A 24548-nucleotide genomic window follows, 5' to 3' on the forward strand; every position below is an offset into this window, starting at 1 on the left:
AAAAAGAGCTTAAATTATAAAAGTGCTGGATGTGGTTCTTTTAGAGAAAAGATATCGTGTGTACTACTTTCATTGAACACTGGGTGGTAGTAGCGCGTAAAACTTTCTACAGCACTAAACATGGTTTGAGATAAGGAATTATATTAGATTACAATAATTTATTTTCCTTTTAATATGATAGACACACAAGTGCTGAAATGAGAAACAAACTAAATTGCACTCTCTGTATATCAATTATAAATTCTGTTTGTATGTTTCCAGACTCCCAGCTCTAGATGGCTTCAGTAAAATGAGAATACAATGAGAATAACTGCAGCCCTTTTCTGTGAAGCATGTTGAAAGAAAAGATGTTGGTATGGTTTGGAATAAGTAATAAAACTCAGACACTACCAAACGGTAATAAGTGAGGGGGGAAAGGTTTTAACCTTTTGTTATTTATTATAGTCTGTAAAGTATGTTTCTCTAAAATCTCCTCTGCAGTGATTTGCTTAGAAGGACGTTAGGGTGAAAACGCTTATACCTGTCTCTTTTTTTGTTCCACCTTGGCAGCTTCTTTTGCTGTGAATACAAATGAGTAATGATTAATTAGCAATTCATGAAACAACCGAAAAATAAATAAAAAAATAAATAAATACAGAAGTCCCCCCCTCTCCAGGGACTTATGGTATGCATAAGCTTTTATTTTTTACTCTGAAGTATGAAGCTGAAAAGACACCATTCTACACTCTTCTTAGGAAGTGTATGCATGAACTCTTGGGGCTTTGATCTCTATAACCTCTCTACCTGATAAAGGCCTATTCACACCAAAAGTGATGTAACAAAAGTAATGCAAACTGCAGGGGGAAAAGGTTTAAAAATCTGACGAAAAGCTGCATTCAACTGATTTATACCAAGCATGGCAGACATTTTCATCAGCCTCTTTGGGAAAAATTCCAATATGTGAAACACACTTAATAAAAATAATAAGAATTAAAAAAATTAAATGCAAGCGATAATGGAACGGAACTATTGAAGTAATGAGATGCTAAATTAAAGTCTCTTTCCAATGTAAATAGTAGTCTGTGCCAGATTGCAGACTTCTATCAGTTCAGATGTGGCAAACAATTGATGAAAATAATAAAATGCAACCAACCATAAAAGTGTGTGCACAATAAAACTAAATCTCTGGACACACTTAACAGGCATTTGCTGCTAATGAGTTTACAAAATTTAGATTATGTTAAAAATTTTATATGATGTGGTCGAAAAGCAGTATAAGGTACATTTTAATTCCTAACAATGTAAGCACAGCTCTAAAGCTCTAACATATAAGAGAGAGATCATAAAAACAGAAAGCAACAAAACCTTTTGTGGCACTGTCCAGATAACTCTTGACCAGAGAGACAAGCTCCTGGTTTTTGCTGAGCCGTGCATAGTGATAACTATCATGGCCGAACCCATCCACAGCAGTGACGTCAGCACCATGTTTCAACAAAACATCCACAGCATCCTTACACGCATACTCGCAGCCAAGAATCAATGCGGTTCTGAGTGAACAAACAAGTACACAAACACATTTACAACATGGCTGACCAACATCAAAACATTACATTTAAAAATGCTCCTGGGAACTAATAGGAATATACACGAAATCATTTGTTATATCAAAGAAACATGAATATGATACTTACTTGTTCTGTTTGTCTGTGACTGTGATGTCACTTCCTCGTTCTAACAGCAGCTGACAGATGTGTGGATGGCACATTTGAGTGGCAAGCACCAGTGGAGTCCGACCATCCTATAAACACACATATGTAAGCGTACATTTGCATTAAATCAAACAGAAAAGACAAAAAAAAATAACAATAATAATAATAATCTGAGGGAGCATTTGAAGATAAAGTATATCTGAGGGGAAATAAAAATACAGAACATTTGTCCAGGTAAAAAGAATTGGATAACATAAAGAAGTTATTGGGATATTAAATATCCCAGAAGCCACATATTAACTCACAAAGTCGCTGACATTAACTGATGCCCCGCTGTCACAGAGCAGCTTCACACTGGAGGAGCAGCCAGCCATAACTGAAAAGACAAACAATAATAATATTCCATAACATTTCCCCCAAGCACGCAAATTAGATTCAGTAGATTCATCTGATATCACACTCAAACTTAAAAAAATGAATAAATCTAAAACCTCCACTGGGCACCGAGTAAGAGCAAGAGCTCTAAATCTTACATGAAAGCCTTCTGAGGGAAGGAAAATAAGCCCGTGAACTACATCTTATTGATTATGACTGCTACCGCCTCAAAGAATCACATTCAATGTTCATCCACTACCTTTTCCATCTCTCCTTTACCACTTCTTGTAGGAGGAAGGAAAAAGAAGGAACGAAAGTGATTGGGGAGGAATGGGAGCAGGAAAAACTGGAGGACTGCAGAGTTCAACTTGGTAACACATTTGGTACTACGACTTTTCCCTCAATAAATTATTCATTTGCTGCAAATAAGACCATAATATGTGCTTAATAAGCACTAATAAAGGGCTAAAATGATAGCTATACGCATTCTAAACAGCAACTAATAGGTGTAACTGTAAAATAATGTGCTGTTACCTTCAAATTCCAACAAAACCTCAACATGTACAAAGTTCTTTGCTTACCAGCATCATGCAAGGCAGTTCTTCCCTGCAGGTCCACGTTTCCCACTGGGCAATTGTGCTGAAACACAAAAACACTTGTCACACTCACAGTCACAGTCCCGCTATTCACAAACACTTCATGGCCATTAAGCTTTAAAAGGTCAGAGGATGAGTCTAAACTTTTGAAAACATCCATGATGACTGCCTGTTCCAAACAGATGAACACAAAACAAAGAATGGACCAGAATGACATGGATGTGTGAGATTCTAGTTTGAAGCTTTGAAATGATTCTGATCCCGAGAAGTAAAACCAGGTCAAGCAAAAAAGTGTTGCTAAGATACTGGCCTCAGTGGTCTTCAGTCCCACCACCCTCTGTGCCCTCATTTCTAAAATCTCTTTTACTCTCTCCATATTCCACTGTCTGTCCTACTTCCTCAAACCCAATAGTTTCTCCATCTCTTTTTTTGCTACCTCAAACAAAACAACTCCTCTGACTTCAGTCACTATAAAAACCTTTTATGCTCTAGCAACAGCCTCCAAAACCAGTAGCAAGGTCACATGGTCTTGCTGGCTAACTGCGTCCTGGGTAACTCTATCTGATGGGCTCTAGGAGCCAGTTTCAGATTGCACATGATGATGGCATAGAAATATAGACTGCAGGTTACAGTACGGGCAGCCTGTCAACACTGCAGACACCCAGGAAAATACTCTCATCCAGTGAGTCAGTGTCGTTTGAATAACAGGACACAGTCATGACACTTATGGCGGATTATACTTCACATTAGCTGTCAGTGATTTTCAAGGCAAACTTTCAGATACTAAAACTCATTTTCACATAATTAGCCGAGTCAGATTTTCCTAATTTTGCTCCCTGCGGTGCAAAGTAATTAACACAGACAAGTCACTGTGACAAAGACACTGTTGCTGGATTCATCAACAAGCAAGTGATAGGAATCACTTCCTATCTTAATTATCTCAAGCACCGTCACTCACAAAGGCACAGAGACAGAATTGTACTCTTACAAAATGTGTTTGTGGATTAACTGATTGAAATTAAGCGGCGTATCTGTAAACAAGATCTGCTCAATTTGCCTTCAAACTGCATCACTTTCTCATAATCAGGATGCCAGGTTCATGCAACTGAGGTTAGGTCATTGCTTTATTTGTTACACTTTGCTTATGAGCCTGTGGGCTGAAGTAAGCTTCCCATTAGCAATAAAGGTTTGCAAACAAACTAAAAAAAAAAAATTAAAACATTTTGCAAGCCCTTCCCTGAATACTGCAGCTCAATGATACAGCTTTAATTGTGCCAGTAATGCTGTTGAGAAAGTGCCTAATTGAACTTTTGGGAATGATACATGGCCAGTTATAAATAGAAGTTATAAATCATATAAATATAAAATCAGAAAAATAGTGAAGTATCGACATAATACAAGGAGAGAAACTGGGCACATTGATATAAGATTGAATTGGCAAGGCTCAACAATGGAGGCTTAATAATCTTATCACATTCCTCAGAAAACCTCATATCTACTTTGAAAAATATGATTTAACACTTTCTGAAAAATATGGTTCAATGCCTTTCCTTGATGTCAAAAGAGGATACAATAGAGCAGAAATGATCTGGCTTAAAAAGAGAGAACAAAAATACATTGAGTTTCTATCCATTCCTTACAACTGTATTGATTGTGAAAAGCAGCTTTACCTGGAGTAGTTTCTGCACACATAGTGACTGGGCATTTCTGGCTGCCAGATGTAAGGCATTTTTTCCTACAGGAACAAAACAACAAATCAATAAGAGCCATTAGATAACAAAAGTGTTTAGACCAACCAATCTTAACAAGTGCGCTTGTTTCACATCTACTGGCTTTTTATATAAAATTGTAATTTTTTTCATATCAATTGATAGTGACATATTTATGGATTATGTCTACAAAGGTTTTCCATAGTTAACCTCATTAAAGAGTTGTTAGTCAACCCCAAAAATTCTGTTATCAATTACTCATAAGACTTTCATTTGATTTCAAAAAACAAATGAACATGCCTGTTCCTCAATTTGGAGATTACTGGTTTGGAAATTGCCAGAATAATTAATGACCATTTTGTACATTATCCCTTTAGGGAGCCGAACTGAGTTTTACGGTGGACAAAAGCACATTTAAGGGATACGTTTATTTATACATGTGTTCCCTGGTATTCAAACTCACCCATCTAGAGCAAGATTCTTACCTGTGGCATCGGTGGCTGTGACATCCACACCATGATTAAGAATGAGGCTCAGGCAGTCGAGATGTCCTCTGGAGGCAGCAAGATGGAACCTGAAGAAAGAAAGAAAGAAAGAAAAAAAAGAGAGAGAGAGAAATGAACAGAAACAAGAGAAAGGGTTGGTGCCTGCTCTTACCACCATCATCAGCATTCTAGAGGAGTAAAGGACTACCATCAAGAGAAACTCTCTTTCAAACCTATCTGCACGCAAAACTCCTCACTTTACATTACATAAGCACACTTTTTATTCATGCTTCTCATATAAACATACTGCCATTATCAAAATGCCAAAATAATGTACATATTTAATGAATGCACTTTTACTTCTTTCTTCATATGCAAAATGGATTTTTTCATATGCAAAAAAACTGCACTTTGACGTGCCAACATGTCTCCGAGACGCGTTGCAAAGAGAGATGTGCAGATTATTAAGTGTTATTTTAGACTGTGTTGATGGTGAGAAGCTAAACATGCAGACAGGGCTTTGACCTGAAGACTGACGGGTGAAAATGTGGGTAACTCCACACACTGTCCCAAACAACCACCCATGGAGTGATGGATGGATGGCAATAGGTTAGCGTTAGAATTAAAGGACGAAGAATGCGTCGTGTGTGCTAATCACAATCCCTAATGTGTATCACTTTCTGAAACTTTATTTTTACAAACATTCATACAACATTAGTTGCAATACAGTCATTTTGCAAGTCATCAAAACAACATTGTTCCACTACTATACAATGTTTTCGAATTTCATCTAAATTTAAAGTTAATGCAATTTCCAGGGAAGCCAAATTGCTTCGCAGGTTCTTCCAAATAAGATTTCATAACTAAGAAATAACTTGACGCAACAACATTTTATTAGGTATATGGGAAGGTGACTGACTGTTATAATGGTAAGTGACCCTCATTAGAAAAGACTGAAGGGCTCAGATGGCCATGAAGACCCAGACATGTCATTCTAGCTTGGCTCCAACTCCTTGACTGACTCGCATATCTGTGGCTTCAAGATACATTATGTATTTTTAGAGGTGCTAGAGAGGTGGGATGGGGGGCCAGTTTGAATTCAAAACAAGACTTTTGCATGCTGTACTAGTATGTCGCCAGAGTCTTTGCAGTTCAGCGAAAGCCATTTCAATCATTTCAATGAGTATCTGATAAGTGTGGAATGCATTATGAATTTCAATACTTTAGTGAACGCAAGGCATTCTTACTTAAAGGCCTTTTGCAGCAGCAAAATATTAAGTAACTTAAAAACAATCTTTTGAACTTCTTAAGAAATTTTGCGTGAGTGCGTTCACGTCTAAAAAGAACGGTCACATCTGTCAATGGTGAACAAATGGAGAAAATGTACTAGTCAATTATGTCTTACTAGTCAAGCATCTTCAAAACAAAAAAAGATTTAAAAAAAAAAAAAAAAAAATTAATAACAGAAAATGAAAATATAAAGCCTAAGTTACTCCCATAATACTAGAAGTTGTTTGCTTCTTCGTTTCCTGGTTTGCAGGTTTCCTGGTTTCCTGCATCTTTATTTCATTATTATTATTTATATACATATTGTATTTATTAATATTTTGACATTTATCTTTACATTTAGTTGTCATTTTAAATTTCAATTTCATTACTATTGTTAATATTGCTATTTATTTTATATTGTTTTATGTAAATTGGTTTTTATTTTTACTTTGTATTTAAGTTTAAATATAAATATAACAATTTCCTCTTAATCTTTAAAAAACAGGACAGGTTATAGTATCACTGGTAAATTGAGGTAGAAATAATTAAAAAAAAATATTTAAGTTACTAATATTTTGACACTTTGCTGAGGGTCAGATTTTCAGTCTTGAAATGGTTTGACTTAAATCATATATTATGTTTCAGTTCCTAAACCCTAAGTTACTTAGCAACTTATTTCTCTCTCATTTGGCTTTTGCAAAGTGTTCATTACAAAGTGTGTAACGTGTATACATCTATTTTCAAAACTGGGTGTGTTAAAAAAAAAAACAACAACAAAGAGTTACTGCCACAGCAGTAAGGCTTGGTCTATATTTTCTGCGAGCTAACCATCTATTAGCTCCATCAAGCAGGTGTATTTCACTCCATACTCTTTATTAAGGACAGAAACAAACTGAAATCTGAAATCAATTTTCATCTGCCCACAGGGCAAAAAATGCTGTCCTAGCGCAGGTTACCAATTTACTCACCAGAACTACTGGATTACACCCTACAAGCCCTGTGGTCTGCCCTCCCTGTGAGCTATTCTGACCGGTAAGGGAAATAACAGGCTGGAAATGCTGTCTGCATGTGAGGTCCTGCTATATATGAACAGAGGATTTCCACAAATCCAACATTTGACCTGTGTATTCCACTTGACTATGCACAAAAAGGCTGCATATCCCCAAGTCCAGGTCATTTGGCAGCCATTATGGCGCACTGACGTCCACAAACATATTTCATATAACAGGCTGGTGTTTATTAATTGAGCTCTGTTACACTATAACACCAACCCGGCGACTGTGACGGCGACTGATGCTCTTGATTTAGTCCTGAGAAATTCTAGCACCTTATTACAAGTCAAGCTCTTCTCCACCCGACAGGGCAAGAAGAATCTCACACTATGACAAAAATACCCAAAGGGGAACCTTATGGCTTTAAATGAGGGAATGAAACAAAGCTGTGGTTAAATCAAGCTGAAATGTGTCCGTCTATGCCCTACATAGACCCTGTCAAGGCAGTAAAAACATCAAGGATTGATGGGAGGCCAACTAGGCTTTCTAAAACAGGAAAAGACACAGTTGATCCACCAGTGTTGGGAGTCTACTGTGTGGCCATGTAATAATTTGAAACATCACTCAGTGTGATATTGAATAACAGGGTTCAACGATTCGCCTCTGACCCCAAATACTTTTCCTGTATTTATCTCAAAAATAAAAAGGGCATAATCTAAAGCACTCCAGACTTGGAACTTTCAGAAGAAGATTAAGCAAGCAGTTAACATGACAGAAAAAAATGTCTAGTTCCTAAATTTAGTCCGTGTACACAAGCATAGATTTATTCCATGAAGACCTACTTCCGGCCCAGAAGGCCCAGGCTGTTCTGGACTCTTCTGGTCTGCGTTGGGTCAAGTATGCCCAACCTCAACATGTTTTCCCATTTTTACTCAAATTCTTGGTCAGGCACAAAATGCTACAGTCCAGATCTGACAAAAAAATAGGGCCCATCACTGAATATTATGAACAAAAGCATAAATAAACAGACTAATTGGTATGCTGCCTAGTCAATTCATTGGTCTTAAGGATGCCCTGTATAATTAGTCCAGTTTGGGGTTAATCCCATTAAGAGAGGCCACGTTTCTTAGGAACGTGTTCTTAAGTTAAACAGTTAGACCACACGGTCTGAGAATGAAGGATTCTGGAAACAAGGTTTGAAAGGAGATTTTAACTACACACACTTTCATAAACAAATCTAGATAAACTAGTTAAACTTACTAATAGGCAAATCAGTTGTTGGATGGCAAGTCAATCATGGTGACCAACCCTTAGTGACAGGGATACTTACGCAGAGCGGCCCTCTACGTCAAGTTTGGTGGGGATGATGCCCTTCTTGCCAAGCACTGCTGCGACCTTGTCCACCTCTCTCCTCTCCACTGCCTTCATCAGCCTGTCATCATACTTATTCCAGTCTGTGTTCTAAAGGATAGAGAGAAACAGAGAGACACATCAGAACACTCATAACATCAGCATGTACACAAAGACAGAGGTGTCATGTTCAGTAAAGCTGCTGAGGTGACACCTATTGTTCATAACTCCCCTAATGATCAGGGTGGTGATCGCAAGTGTAATTAGCTGAATGAAGGAATGTTAACAACTCCAGTGCACCATGTATTCAAATATTCAAAAGCATAAATTGAATTAAAGCATTGAAGTCTTCACAAAATAAAAAAGATGACAGTTTTGCTTACATATTGAGAAAAAAAAAACAATTTTCACTTTTCCAACTATCTGATAGAAATGGAAATGTTTATATGATGCTGAATGTCCATAAAGTAATTAAGATCAAATCATAACTGTAATAATAAAGGCTTATAGTCACCTAGGACACTAAATAACTTATGAACCAATGTAACACCTGAGGAAATAAATACTTCAATGCAGTCTTACTACATATTACTCAAAAAATAAAAGCTTTTGCATTAACAAAAAGATGCTGCCATGGCCATACAAGTTCACACAAGCTTTTTAAAAAGACGCCTAAGCTCCAAAGATCTCAGGCAACAGTTCCAGGATTCCCAAATTCTTTGAATTTATGGGGAAAGCTAGAAGTCATTCTCTGAAACACACACAGACTCAATTAAATATCAGCCTCTCTCCTTCCAGCTTTTGCATACATAAGAAAAAGAACTGAATGTACAGCAAAGTTTAAGAAAAAAAATACCACTGGACAATCTTGATACCTACAAAGTACATGGAGGTGCATTTGAGCCATCGACTCATCTTGGTGGTCCTTTTGCAGTGGTCTGGAGAAGTACAAAAAAAAAGAAAAAAGTTCTGTCTGAAAAAAAATAAAATAAATAACACTCAGCCAGCGAGTGTTTGTGGTCTTCAGATGAATCCCCCTCTCCAGCAGGCAGCCTGCGCCTCGCAGGGGGACCAGAAACCTCGGCAGATTCCTTGAACGTCTCTCCAGCCCACAGCCTCTCCACGAGACTTCATCACGGCACGAGAAACGGCGCAAATACACAGAGAGTGAGCCGCTGTAGCACAGGGACCAGCCCCGGGACAGCAGCTCCTCCTCCGGGGCTGAGTCTCTGTCTCTTCCCCTCTCTGTCAGACCGTCCTCCTATCCGTACAGCCTCTATCTTGTTGCCGTTCTCTTCTCGTTCTGTCTGTGTCTGCTTTGCTCCTCTATGCCAAATGGCAAGGACGTTCAACCTCTGGCAGTAAATATGTGAGCTCTTCCAGGTCTAAAATATCCCTGTAAACAACACGCAGACAGGCTCAGGGTGGTTACCTCTTTATTTTTGCCCCTCAGACCTTTCTCCAATGACTGATTGGGGTAGAACCGCTAATAATAAACCATCCTAGCATATCTAGTCCATGAGTAACCGTTACGGTGACACCCATGAGGAACAAGGCCAGCCAAATGAGAAGAACCTCAGCGCTGCAGGCACACACTGACTGTATCCCCCTCCGCAGCCACGGCCGCACGTAAAGCTACAACCATTAATCTCTAAGAGATTAAAGTCTCTGGTCCAGACCAGGTCATCATCTGGCGGTCTGAGGAGATGCTTCCAGCCTCTCTCTCACCGGCGGGGGTCTGAGCTGACGGATGAAGCACACGGTAGCAGGATTAGGTGTCGGCTTTTTACAATCAGCTGCCTGGCATATGGAGCCTGAAACCCTGTTTACAATCGCCCCATGCCGTCTCTGTATCTGCAAGACAAACACTACGTAAACGATCTATTTCTAAAAGCAAGACGTCAGCTTTTAATTTGGTAGGTGATAGACTTGAAAGTGGATCAAAAGGCTGCAGGGACGCATTAGATTTTCACACCAGCGCCAGTGGGGGAGTTCGGTTACCCTTAATATGCCTCTCTACCCCCATCAGTACAGCAGAATACATGTGAGAATACCCACACGTATAGCATGTCACATATGGGGGGCACTGGGAAGGATATCGACTCTGAAATGCTGCTCGGTCCCATGGAAACAATGACACTGAAATGGATGCATATAGGGTCTAGTACCTTAAATAAGCACAATAGTGTGTGGATGTGTGGACTATTTCTGTTTTGTATTGTTTTGTCTTTTGTCGAGGACACTGGGCGAACAGGCTAAATACCTCGCAACTGCATTTCAGTGCTATATTAAAGAGCACGACTACAGAAAATACACACTGTGTGTGTCTGTTTGTTCAGGAAAACATGATTGATGCTGTATTGATAAAGATTTACAGTTAAAACCCGGACAGTTTTGCAGACAAAGACATTCCTAAAAGTGGTAGGAGAGCCAAAAGAAGGTGGCCAACAGATATGTGAACCTCTTCGGTACGTTTTTTAAAGTCATCTCAGGATGCAGCACATGTAAACTCAAATTGCAGCGCTGTAATCTATGCAAAGAGTTACACTTTAAGAGTACAGTATAGTTCAGGTCACTTCATAATTCTTATACATCAACGTGCCATTTCATAGCTTAGATGAACTTGCTATTATTGTAAAATGAAAAAAAAAAAAAGTTATAAAGAATGAATAGGTGTGGCCAATATTTTGCCTGGTGTGTTAACACTATTATACACACAGACAAACTGATTGTTGCAAGTATGTGTACAACCCTGTTAAATTATTTGGGTTTTGACCATTCCAGTAACACAACTTAACTCCAGTAACTTGTGTACTTCACACTGTGTTGAAACAGTTAGACGTGGGCCTCAGTGAAAGTGAAGGTACTGTCAAAATTAACTTTAAATAATAATAATAATAATAATAATAATAATAATAATGCCTGCTGCTGTAAATCTAATATCTAATACCCCTCACACATCAGTGCAGGTCTAACGTCAACAACTTTAACAACTTTTAAGTGATTAAAGGATAGTTCACCCCAATTCTGTCAATATCACTCACCCTCATGTCATTCTAAAACCTGTGCAACTTTATCTCTGCGGAACACGAAAGATAATACTGTGAAAAATGTTTCTTTTCTTTATATAAACAAATAAATTTTCTTTCCTTGAATACTTTGACAGTCAAACAGGTTTGAAGCTGTATGAGAGTGAGTAAAAGGACAGATTTTTTTTTTGTTAGAATAATAAATATTTAAGGAAACATCTAGTGTAGTACTTAACACATCTTTAGCGCTCACAACAAAATCATTGTCAGCATACGAATTTTTTTTAAATTAAAACTCATCAGTAGTCTTAACCTCTGGGTCAGGTTGATGAATCGTGTGTGTGTGTGTGTGTGTGTGTGTGTGTGTGTGTGTGTGTGTGTGTGTGTGTGTGTGTGTGTGTGTGTGTGTGTGTCATGCATTTGCATACAAGGGACAGGTGGAAACAGGTTGGTTTGTTTATAAGTTGAGTAATAGGGTGTGTCGTTTTTCTAGTGCAGATTTTAACATACCCACGAAACCCACACAAAAACACACACTCTACTAAGAGATTAATAAGACCAACAAGGTATGAAGTGATAAGCTCCCTGGTTGGACAATGTATCTAGGTTGAATCTTGGCTGCCGGGCAGTCTGGGTGACTCTATGTGTTGTAATTCATGTCAACACCTTGTAAAAATGAAACCCTATCCACTATCCCAAATCACACACACATACACACCCACAGTCTTGCCTGGCAACAGCAAACGTACATGGCCATAAATCAAGACGCATAGAAAAAAAGCTATAGATACATGTGTCCAGATATATACGAAGATAACACACAGAGTGTATAAGAGATCGAGAAATACAAGGCGGGAATTATGAGTGTGACAGAGTAAATCAAGCATGTGTATTACTGAATAAAACAAGTAACCCAGTCGGTGCTTTAACTACTAACTTGCACTAGCCCAGGGCCATATGTTGACAGCTACGAATTATTAATGGCATAAGCTGAAATCTGCACAACAGCTCACTCAACAGATTCATCTTTACTGCTCCCTGTAAGAACACTTGCAGCTAAAAATCAGGACATCACATACATCTGTTTTGGTCATATTTTCACTCTTCTCACACAGAAAACCTCTCGTCCCTTCAGACCAGTGACATGCCATCCACACATCAACAGGTCTGATTTAGTGCTGCACTAACCACAATCAGCCCCAAAGTGGAGCAGAGAGCAGTCACGCTGGATTTAGAAACTTCTGGAGGCAGACGTAACGCTCTCAAGTGACTGTAAAGGGTGAGATTGCTGAAGGTGGAAAGAGAGAGAAAGACCGGAATTCTTGGAGTTCAGCCTACACCATCACTAATTCCACATCAAAAACATCTCGCAGCCGGATATCACAAGCCTGAAGCTAAGGAATACTGGTGTAATATCCTCTTTATGTGGGAAAAAAAAAGCAACCAAAGTAATATGTAAAAAGAAAATAATCTCGTCACATTTTTTTTTTTTAATATGATCCATATTTTTAGTGCCGACGAAACTAGTTTTACCTTACTTCTAATATAATTTCTCACATCAGTTGTTACTGCGAACTAAAAAAAAGTTTTTATATTCAGCATTTGTTTTATTTCAGCTTAAATCTGAAGTACTAAGATGAGTTCTAGAAGTAAACAGAAAAAAAAAAGTAAAAAAAAAAAATACAAAAGCAATAAAAAAAAAAAAAAAAAAAAAAAAGTAGAAAACCTTTACAATAATATTACATTTGTGTATATAAAAAAGCTAATTTAACCTATAAAATCAATACTGTAATAGTATATAACAATACTGACTGTCCACATTCACTTCAGAAACGCATGCAAAAATAAATAAATCAGTCTTATTTTTATCATTTATTTCTCAGCAGCTCTCTCCTATATGAGCGCATCTCTCATTAAACTGCCTTTATTCATTAACGCATTCATATTATACATTTCTGAACCATTTTGGTCACAAATGTTTCCAGTGTTGTTTGAATTGTATTATTAAGGAGTTAAGGGTCTAACCTGTCATTACCGTTTGCACTGTGGTTAACTGGAGACTATTTGAAGGTCTACTGCTGTGTTAAAGTCCAGTGTCTGTTGTCGAGCACTGGGCTAAATAGATACTTTAATTAGGGCCGCTACCCCCCCAAAAGGCATCTTGATGATCTCAGCGAAGTGTGTTGGTATGCTAAAGAAAAGCAGAGAGGAACTTTGGGAAGATGTTGTGTTTATATGTACACTAAAGCTAAATGAAGATAGCTATTGGCTGGTGGTGGTCTCAGCCCACTGACATGCTGAATATTAGGACTGAAAAGGTGTAGTGCTGCCATAGCAACACCGAAATGGAGTTAACGGATGTGGGGCGTATCCGTTTCACACACGTCATCTAAATCTTCAGTTGTAACTATAAAGGTAGTTGGTTCTGACCCCACCAATTAACGTCAGTCTTCTCCTATGCTGTCATTACAGCAGTAAAAAGAATGCTAGTGAATATAGATGTCAGACACTAGACAGTAACAATGTAATCTCACGAGGCTTGTCATATTCACTTTCTGGATTAAATGTCTTGGCAAGGTATTAACGCAAACACTTTGGCCTGGTTTCACAAATGGGGCGTAGCTTAAGACAGGACTAGGCCATAGTTAAACTGACATTTTGGCAACTTAGCTTTAAGCAACAAAAATGCCTTAGAAGTATATACACATACATACACGCACAAATGCGTGTGTGTGTGTGTGTGTGTGTGTGTGTGTGACATGAGAACACAAATTTTCATAAATGACATAGGTATGACAAAGGTATTACAAGGAGAATGCAACTTATGAGGACATTACCTCATGTCCCCATTTTTCAAAACAATTATAAATCATACAGAGTTTTCTGGGAAAAAAAAAAAATGCCTGTGTGCGTCTAAAATAAATAAATAAACAAACTAAAACAGATATTCAGATCAAAATATCAGGTCAGTGCAAAGATAAGTGCCTGCACTTAATTTTTATTACCAACTTTTTACTTAAATAATCACTTGGAAGAACTTGAAGCAATGCTAAATAGCTGAGAATCGCCTGAGGGCTGCATGCCATTGTTTTAATTTAAATTAAAATTAAAGGATAGAACATTATTTGCATTCAAGTTTAGCATTACTGTAGTAAAAAACTATAACTGGTGTTTTCATTATTCTAAAATGTTATATAAAAAGGGCCTACTAGAGATTCAAGGTTACTAAAGAGCAGTGTTGGGGAAAGCTACTTTTAAAAGTAATGAATTATAGTATTGCGTTACTCACTAAAAAAGTAACTTATAATATTACTTTTGATTAATAAAGCATTACTTTTGCATCTGTACAGTAGAATTGAAGAAGTTTCAATACTCTTCAGCAATTAAAATTCTATGAGGCACAATCGTTAGTTTATCTCATTTTAGTCAGTTTTGCTTATTAGTACAGTTAAACTAGATCAAAGATCAGCAGCAAAGACACTGGTAAATAAAATGGGATTAGATAAAATGTGTTAATATTTGTGTTTTAATTATTGCAGATTTGCATAATTTTTTGCATTTCACTGCTTTAATTTTAAGGCTAAATTGTTTTTTTTTCTGCTAGTGAGATGAATTAATGCACACTCACAGTTAATCTAGAACTACAATGTATTCACACACACACACACACACACACACACACCTCTGACCATCTGATTCTTCTCAACATTGGGACACAGGAAACCTGTCAGTCAATAAACGGGAAAACAAAGTAACTATGGTTACTTTTTGAAAAAGTATATTTTCTTGTAAATTAAAAAGTAATGCTTCACTCCACTAGTTCATCTGCTTACGTAACTTGAATTACTTGTGATGCGTTACCCACAACACTGCTAAAGAGGTGTTCATTTACCACTAATTTTGCAGTATAAAGTCTCTTTGTGGGAGAAACTGAGAAGAATACAGATCTTCCAAAAACAAGACTGGGTCAGACAGGAACACATACACACAGTTGGGTCTCGTCCAGCTGTTTGATCAAAACCTTCTGATCTGACCTTTGCCCCAGTGGTCAGAACACTTCCCTGCTATTTTCCTCTACTTCCGACAGCTGGGTAAAGCCCGAGATCAGATTTCTGCTGACCTGTACAGTGTCATCCTCATATTTCATCCTTCTCCAAACCCCCCGCTGCATAATCCTTAGCACATCTCAAAACCCAGGGACAATCTAGCAATATCATTGACACCATTAAGCTACTTAATACTTGCGTGTTATGCAACTCTCTTATAAATGTTCAAGTCCTTGACCATTTGTCAAAAAGCTTCTCAATTAAAATGAAAAGCGAGTCGTGTTTGAGAGCAGAGTGCTCATTATTCCGCAAACACTCTGAGAATATCAACAGATAAGAGAGGAATATAAAATTAACATCTCATCAGCATGCCCACGTCTGTGTTTGGGAAACGTCCAAGCACTTGGCAAGAGTTCAGGGCAAATACATCGGAGGGAAAGATTTTTATTAATCAAAAGCAAGATCGCCACTACTCATTGCTATATATTGTATCATGAAACAAAACAAAAGTGGGCATGGAGAGAAGAATGTATTATTACTTGCATTTCATGTTTAAAAATGACCAAAAATACAGCAACACAAAATATTGCTGAATATTATTACTACTTCAAATAACCGTTTCCTATTTGAATAAATACAAAAAATATATATCATTTATCCTTGTGATGGTTAAAAGTTGAATCTTCAGTTCAGTTTTCATAACAGTGATTCTTCAAAAATCATTTTAATACACTGAAAATAAGCTTTTGCCGACTACCAAATCAAAGTCGAACGCAGTGGTTAAGCTTAATAATGAATAGAATAGAACAGCATTTGTTTGAAATATCTATTTCATTATAAATGTCTTTACTGTCCCTTTACGTGTTTTGAATTGTGCTCTGGCTGAATTAAAAAAAAAAAAAAAAAAAAAAACAGTAGTTTATGACAAATGCCCTAATACATTATTCATCATTCGGTCGGGAGGGACAGATAAAGATTGCGGGTGGCTCAGCATATCTTAGTGGATTCTAGACAGGGGAGTCATGACTTCTTCAGAGTTCATCCTCTGTTGGCCGGCGCCAGTCCGTCCAACATCTCTATCAAAGCAGAGGCATCTTATTCCACCAGAGCAGAGTCCTATCACCGCTCTGATGAATGAGGACGCATTCCAGACTAAATAACTCCCGCTATAACTCTCTCACAGTCACCCCTTTTTCAATTGTTATTTCAAACAAAATGAAATGGGATCCCTTCCCATGTCAGAGGGCCAAAATAAACAGCCTGCGCGACTTGCGTTTATTTAAAAGTTCAACTTTTATGGAGCACTGGAAAGAGCCTCTCTAAAATCTTGTCTGATATTTCTACCGATTTGTTTGTGTACTTGTTGATACTGAAAAATTCCTAAAAAAAATTATGAAAAGAGGCCATCAAAACTAACGTATTTAATTAAATGTGTATAATATGAGAGAAAGAGTGGAGTGGAATAACTCAGAAGTAGGGCTGCATAATTCATTTTCTAATCGCAATTACAATTACAGATGCCACAAAAACATCATAGTTCAAAGTGTCAATTAATCATTCAAAATCCATTTATGTTAATCTGTGTGCTTAAAGCCCTATTCGCACAGGATTAGTATTATCTCGGGACCTTGTGTGATTTAGAAATTGACTCCCCACATCCGAATTTCATGTGGCCCATTCGCACGGCATAAGAAGACTTTACTTGAATTTACAGACTTGTCTCCCGAATATGATGTCGAAGCTTGGCATAAAATTATATATCATACACAGAAGAATGTTCCTTAACGCAAGAAGCTATACATGTCACCCATCTCCAACTAATCTTTCTTGTTTTCGCTCTTCTGACGCTTTTCAGCTTTCTTTTTATGAAAGTGCAAACAGTCAAGTAGTACATTGTATAGTGATACAACCCAGCACCCAAAACACTATTAAAACACTTTGCAGCCTCCATTTTTTGCAAAAGATGGATAAAAAGGGGCTCATGAAAAAACTGTATAGGATTCACAAGGCCAAAATCACACAGATGTCGATTCTGATATTTTAACAGGACCTCTGCGTTCAGCAAAATACCTTACATAATTTGCAGGGGGAATTTTTACTTAAATTACAGACATGAGCGATTCGCACGGGAATAAGATCAGAGACAACCTCCGCTATTATTACATAGAGGTGTCAAAAGGAATGATTCTGCATGGATTATCAAATCAGACCATAATCAATTATAGCTCATGACGTAATTTGCATACACACTTGTCATGAGAGTATTAAAATGCACTTAAAAATCTGAACTTGCCTTTTTCTTATAAGTCTTTTACTTATATGTCTTAATTTCTGCAGTTTGCAATGCAGTATGTGTTAGATGCACGAAGCTCATGTACTGACAGGCTTTTAAAAGAAGCCAGTGTCTATGATCTCATCAGTGATAATCAAATGGCAATAACTCTGATTAAAAAAGAAAAACCCATAACTATGATCGCCTGTAAACTTTCGATACTTAGCACTCCTAGATTCTGAAAGTACTTTTACGTTGTCACTTGTATTTTCTTATGTTTTAAAGATATATTTAGGCCTACTTTGAATTCTTAATCATTCTTAAAAAGTAGCATGCTTGTATAATTTAATAAAAATGCTCAAAATAAATATTATATAATCGTGATGCATTTGTGATTCACACCCATTATTACAAATTACTAGAGATCACCAGATAATACTACTCCATTGCAAATAGGGCTTAAGATTATTATTATTATTATAGTTCTTATTATAATTTTAGTATAGCATTATAATACAATACATATTTGTATTTATTTGTTAAAAAAAAAGTATAGTATAGTATAGTTCATATTTGAGGCTTGATGCAATAAAGCGCTGTTTCTCAGTTGTTGTTAGCTTGTTTATTTTCATCTAAAAATATGGCATGTGGTTGCTTGTATAAACATCATTCTATGTAAATTGTGGTGATCGTAACTAAGATTCAGAATTACGATTTCAAGGGATTTATCGACAATTATGTTTTTTGTCATAATAGCACAGCCCCTCCAAAAGCAAAAAAAGAAAAACGGTCTCTTTAGTAATAACAGTCATGGTGGGGAATGCTTTGGATTTTTGGCATTACATTATAGCGACCTCGTCTGCTCCCTTTCTGTGGATTCTGGTCTGTGGTAGAAAATAGGAGCGTGACAGCACTTTCTAACACGTTTCAATTCTTTCCCCTGCTATAACACTGGAGCCCCCTAATGGACTGCCTCAACCATCCATACTCACAAACAAGTAACATGCACTTACCAAAATGTTAATATATGTGATAATATGATCATATTTAAAACCTATTTAGAGAACTCATGATCAAAGAATGAAATCAAAACCTGAAGTGTGGCTTTTATTACATCATTATATCATTGTCTACCAACTCAGTATCCATCCAAAACTTCTCACTCACTTACTTTACTAGTATCAAAGCAACATTCACATCACAATGTCTAGCTGTTGTCGATTCCATGATGATCTCTTCAACACGTCTCACACTTGCATCAACACATCAAGGAGTCTTTAAAAGTATCGTTATTGCAAAACTTGCTCACAACATTCCAGAAATGTACAGGTCCGTGTATTTCATTAAAACAATATTTGCCTGACCTCAGTTAACTCATCTAGGTCTCAGTAAAAACCCACTACAAAAACAAGAGAAGAATGCGTTTTTTGGCCCAATATTGCATTTGCCTGAGGGAAACACCTAAAACAACATAAAGGCAACACAACTCAAAAGTACACTCTGATAAGAATGAGATCGATGTTGATCAGAAGAACAAAAGCACAGATAGCAAAGATGAGTGAGTGTGTGCCTGTTTGTTTGGATGTGTGAATGTAAGCGTGAAAGAGAATAAGAAAGGACATCACACCGCTGTGACTCTGCCAGCTAAGGCCTAGCAACCATCTCACTCAGCAACCAATGTTGAGACTGGCAGGTTAAGACTTGTCTCATTACACCCTTTAGAAACTCCTTCTCACTCCCCCTCCTCTTCCTACATACCACACACACACACACACACACTACTAAATTCTTCCCTACTTGAAAGGTGAAAAAGGCATTCTTTGCATTAGTAGTTTTATCTAGGATGGTAGACCTCCTTAAGGCACTGCCAGAAGTAAAAAAAAAAATAAGGCACTTTGCCTATGTAACTTAAGTAAAGACATACCTCACTCAAAAATGAAAACACGTCATTTAATCACCCTCATGTCATTCCAAGCCTGTATGAAAATAAAATGATAAAAAGAGATTTTGGAAAAAAAAGATGTCACGAAGGGTCTAAAACAGCTTTGCCTGTAGGACAGAATATCTTTATCCCATATTATTTTTTAGACGGTACGGAAAAACATGAGGGTCAGCAGAATTTTTAAATATTTTAAATTTAATTAAAAAATTTCCAATCTCTTTAAAATAAAAACACATTCATCGCAGAACATTGTGGCAAGTGAACATTTACCAAGGTGGTATAAATAGCAGAAGGGGGTGACAGCTGGTTTAACAGCAGATATTTTATGATAGAGCCGAGTAGAAACTCAAGTCAAACCTGAAAGAGTTATGCTGACAAAACAATGGGCCGTGAATTCATTTCCTCATGGAGAGGGATTAGTAAACAATTAACCGACCGGTAAGAACAGTGAGCAAGAAAGAGTACATTTTTCCACCGATACAGAAAAAGGTCTACATGAAAGGAATGCATCAAGGACAACTCCACATCTCTCCTCTAGGAGGCAGTCTAAATGCCTTGCATGATCATACTACTGCTGATTTGTTCAAATAAACAGCCAGTGTGACGCCAAGTAAAATCTGCTTCTATGCTCCTATTAAGTATGATTTTAAATGATTTAGTGGAGGTGTCTGACTCTAAGAAACACCTTTTGTCAGGTCTCTTTACTGCTGATCACTGTAAACTAACACAACTGCAGTCAAAGTTATTGTTGCTGTGGTTTAGCACCGAGTGTGTGTGTGTGTGTGTGTGTGTGTGTGCACACTCGCTGAGGTCAGCAGTACCAGAGCCACACAGAATCAGGAGCTGTCAGACAGTGTTGGAGACCCAGTTTCATACTATGTCGCTCTCCAAAAACCAAAAACAGTGCCTATATACACCTTCCACCGATTAAACAGATCAAAACATTCAAACGTTTCATAAAGGACATCAAACACAATTGGTTTTAATTTTTAAAATGTATGCTAAAATGAAGATAATCAGATTTTAAAAAATACAACCAGTGATAATTGCAGTAATTATGAATTCTATGAACACTCTTCTCAACATAACAAAATAGCTGTATCACAAAGACTTTGTTAAAAATCAAATCATTTGACCACTGTAATTAATATAACCTGGTCAGAAGGTTCTGGGGTCCCAATGCAATTTGGGGTGGTGTACTCTAAGGATACCTGGTCAAATAGCCCATAATTAATGAGTAATCTGAGAGTAATCTCTCTTAGGTATTTATCAACATAATGAATAGTGTCTCTTCACGTAGGACTGCAGCCTCTTGTTTGCCAAGTACATTCCACACAATCAATATGCAGCAACACATTTCATTCATTATCCGTCTCTCCAGCTCCTGAACTGGCACTAAAGTGTTATCTGTTGCAGATATTATAAAAAACAAGGTATTATCACATTTTTGAGCAGCTACAAAGATTGCTTTAAATGTGGAAACATCACATGACTGGCAATCAACAGATAGTTCAATGAAAGCTATTTTGTTTTTTTCCAGTTCTATAAATTAAAAATACATTGAATGTATGATTCTTAAAGCGACTAAAAGTTTGGAAATGAAAAAAAAAACACACTAACACAAATATAGACCTAAATTGACTGTACACCAAAGCAGTTCCTTGAATTTTATCCATTACATTTTCTTGTTTGTAATATTAGGCCTTAATGTGAATTTGGGGTCCATTCATGAACTTTAAGACCCAAGTGAATTTAAAAACGCAAAAAGCCAAATACCAGGAATACCTCAAATTTCTGAAAATGATGTCATGTGATATGGATATTGAGGGTTTCTATGGTGTTTCTCGGAAAAAGAATCAGGTAGAACATGGGAGAAGCATGGACAATGGAATGAGTGTTTAGTAAATACAAAAAAAAAAAAGGCACAAAGTGTTCTCTATAGCATCATGTCTACAAATGAATATAGTCTACTGCTATCTGACACCACTCTAGGGAGATGTAGAAAGACAAAAGGAGGGTCCCTGCCTTACTAAGGGCACCGAATCATACATCAAAGTCATGGATGCGTGTTGTTTGTACATGTCTTAAACACACTTACTGTACAAGACAAGTGTGGGCAAGCATGGGAATATGGCTCAACAGAAAAACCATCTAAGCAGCTCTGTTACCGCTTAGCAAGCGCAACTACATTTAAAGCTCTTAGAAAGCAACAGTTCAGGGTGTCAAAAACACAGAATCAGAATAGAAACGAAACGTTTATTGATCTGAACTTTTTTGGTCACTTAAAAGTGGTAGGCTAATACAGAGGACTTTAAACATAACACACAAATTCAAGACAAACCTGTTAATTAATGACTCTTATTAGGGAACAGGTTGTCCCTCTCCTCGCACGTTTCGAAAGCATAAATATTGAAACAAGTGTCCTATCTTCTAGCAGAAAAGTGTCTGTTTTGGTTGTGTAAGGTGATCTCAGAAAGGGTGAGGCAAGAAATGCCTTGTGTCCTTTCAGACCCTTCCCAAGAGAGTGAGAATGGGACAGAGGTAGATACGGTTTCCTGCAGAGTGGAAGGGAAGAGAGAAAATGTCTTAAAATAGTGGGTGATAAGGAAAATGTGCCAGATGTTATGCTGTTTACACCAATCATGTGTAACATCTGGTACAGATATCAGCACATTCCTCTCTCTCCCTCTCTCTTTTTTTCCTAACCATCCTCTAGATGACTTCAGCAAAAACAGAATAAGGAATGAGGAAGAGCCCAAAAATCCTGCATACAACTAAAAACCCGCTCGTAAGTTCTGCGCTTTCAGATCGGTGATCAAATGGCATTAAACATCTGCCTCAAATGGCTTCTTCCATTTTCAAATGAGCAAATGAGAAGTACAAACTTGCTCTCAAAACTCACTTCACAAAAAAGTTTTACCATCCATCACAAAAAAAAGCTGTCGGCTCTTTGAAACTGACAAAAGTTTTTAAGGGGGAAGGGCCGGGCAACCTATCACACGATATATTCATGCGCATCTCGTCAGTAAAGCCGGAGCGCCAGTTAATACACAGAGCCATAGATCACTGACAAGCTACGCAATATTGAGTACAGTTTCGTGGGTGATTCATCTCTGATACCGAACCTGATATTGCACAGCTTGTCAGGTGAACCAAGGCTCTGTGTATTAACTGCTGCTCTATTTGAAAACAGGTGATGGGCTTAAAAGAACCGACTTTGCACGATATATTCATACAGATCTCATCAGTAATCTATTGCCCAGCCCTATAAGTAGGGTCCAATAACATAACCAATGTAAAGACAATGTAGACTTTGATCGTTTGGTTCAAGTAATTTGATTTTGATTCAATCGATCACAAACATATTGATAATCAGAGGAAATAACATATACCTCACATATAACATACATAAGTTATAAAAGGACAGGGAAGAATAATATCGTCTGTGCCATAGAAAGGGAATGTGCACTGCATTACTGCGCAGAGAGCTTTGTTCACAATAATGGGATCAATCTTATTTTTGTGGTTGATTTTTTTCCAAGTCAGTCTTGAAATGTCTTGTATAATTTGGTGAAAAGATTATCCTGGATCTCCACCCCCAGACCTCTGGCAAAAGCAGTTCCCGGTTAAAGACCAGCAGGGTTTAGCGACCAACACAGAGCCAAATTTTCCAGCCCAGAAGCACCAACACAAATGCTTAAAACTAAGCTGCATTAAAGTGCATGTTCATTAATCAGTCTCCCAAGTTCTCTGCAGTGGATCAGCTTAATTGTTTCAGGTACAAAATAATGACATTTACGTTATCAAAAACTGTTAGAGGCACAACTCTATATATATATATATAAATAAAAGAGCCTCAATCCAATACCACGTGCAAATCACGTACTTAAAAACTAACCTGCTTACCAAGTACTAACTTTGTTTTTACCTTTAACTTAATTCACCCTTTCTGTCAATATGCTCAAAACTTTGACATCAAAGCTTAAATGAATTCTTTTTGAGGAATGAACAGAGAACCGGACTCTGCAACTACATGTTAGTCCACGGGTTCAGTGAAACTCATTTTATTGCAGTAACGTCAGCTCTGCTGTGTACTGATGACAGGGTTCCGGGTTCCAGCCTTTTGAGCTGTGCATATAAGCCTGAGGGCTTTCAACTACAACAAATTCCCATTGCCTGTAATCCCCAGCCATTTATTCATCCTAGGATAACCTTCAATCCTCACTGTCAGTTTCCCACTACACTGGGGGCCTGAGCTTAACACAGCAAAGCTTTCAGAGAGACTCAGTGGGCACTGGAGACACGGACACAGCAAAGCTTTCAGACAGACACAGCAGGCACAAACACTGATACACCGTGTTTAGACACTCCTGTACTTTCACCAATCAATTCAGGAAATAAATAAATAAAGCACGATATTGCTGCCTGGAGGACTGGATGATTAATTCTTTTTAAAACATTTTACAGATGGTGAAAATAAAACTTGTTCTTGACAGAGCTGGGGACTGAATGCCACAGCCAATGGAAATCTCAAGCCAATTACTTCGGTCAAAGGCAAGCAGCAGGCTTGGGTAAAATTACAGATTTGAACAATTACTTAAAATCTAAAGATTTCGATGATTTCAAAGATGTCAGAATCCACAAGACAAATTTACTGCTAGTTCCTTTACAACAGGTTTTTTAATTTATGAGTAAAATTTGCTTCGGATAAAAGTGTCTGCTAAATGACTAAATGTAAATGTATATGTAAAACGAAGCCTTTGGTAAACATAGCTTCACACTGCTTTGAACTGCA

General features: G+C 37.5%; 1 protein-coding gene across 2 annotated transcripts in view; it reads right to left on the reverse strand.

Moving 5' to 3' along the window:
* The window catches only part of uacab (uveal autoantigen with coiled-coil domains and ankyrin repeats b), a 40594-nt gene that overhangs the window by 11448 nt on the left and 4598 nt on the right, over positions 1–24548 (reverse strand). The window contains exons 1-9 of one of the 2 annotated variants that reach the window (XM_043243904.1): positions 9344–9822; positions 8445–8575; positions 4854–4942; positions 4330–4394; positions 2645–2702; positions 1994–2064; positions 1671–1777; positions 1345–1526; positions 521–558 (exon numbers count right to left, since the gene is read on the reverse strand). In XM_043243904.1, coding sequence (XP_043099839.1) covers positions 521–558; positions 1345–1526; positions 1671–1777; positions 1994–2064; positions 2645–2702; positions 4330–4394; positions 4854–4942; positions 8445–8575; positions 9344–9379 — 777 coding nt within the window. In that variant the 5' untranslated portion in view covers positions 9380–9822. Of the gene's footprint in view, positions 1–520; positions 559–1344; positions 1527–1670; positions 1778–1993; positions 2065–2644; positions 2703–4329; positions 4395–4853; positions 4943–8444; positions 8576–9343; positions 9823–24548 lie in introns of those variants that run through there. The other variant, XM_043243903.1, reaches the window with a different exon arrangement.

This window comes from Puntigrus tetrazona, chromosome 7 (assembly GCF_018831695.1).
Source record: "Puntigrus tetrazona isolate hp1 chromosome 7, ASM1883169v1, whole genome shotgun sequence".
Taxonomy (NCBI): Eukaryota; Metazoa; Chordata; class Actinopteri; order Cypriniformes; family Cyprinidae; genus Puntigrus; species Puntigrus tetrazona.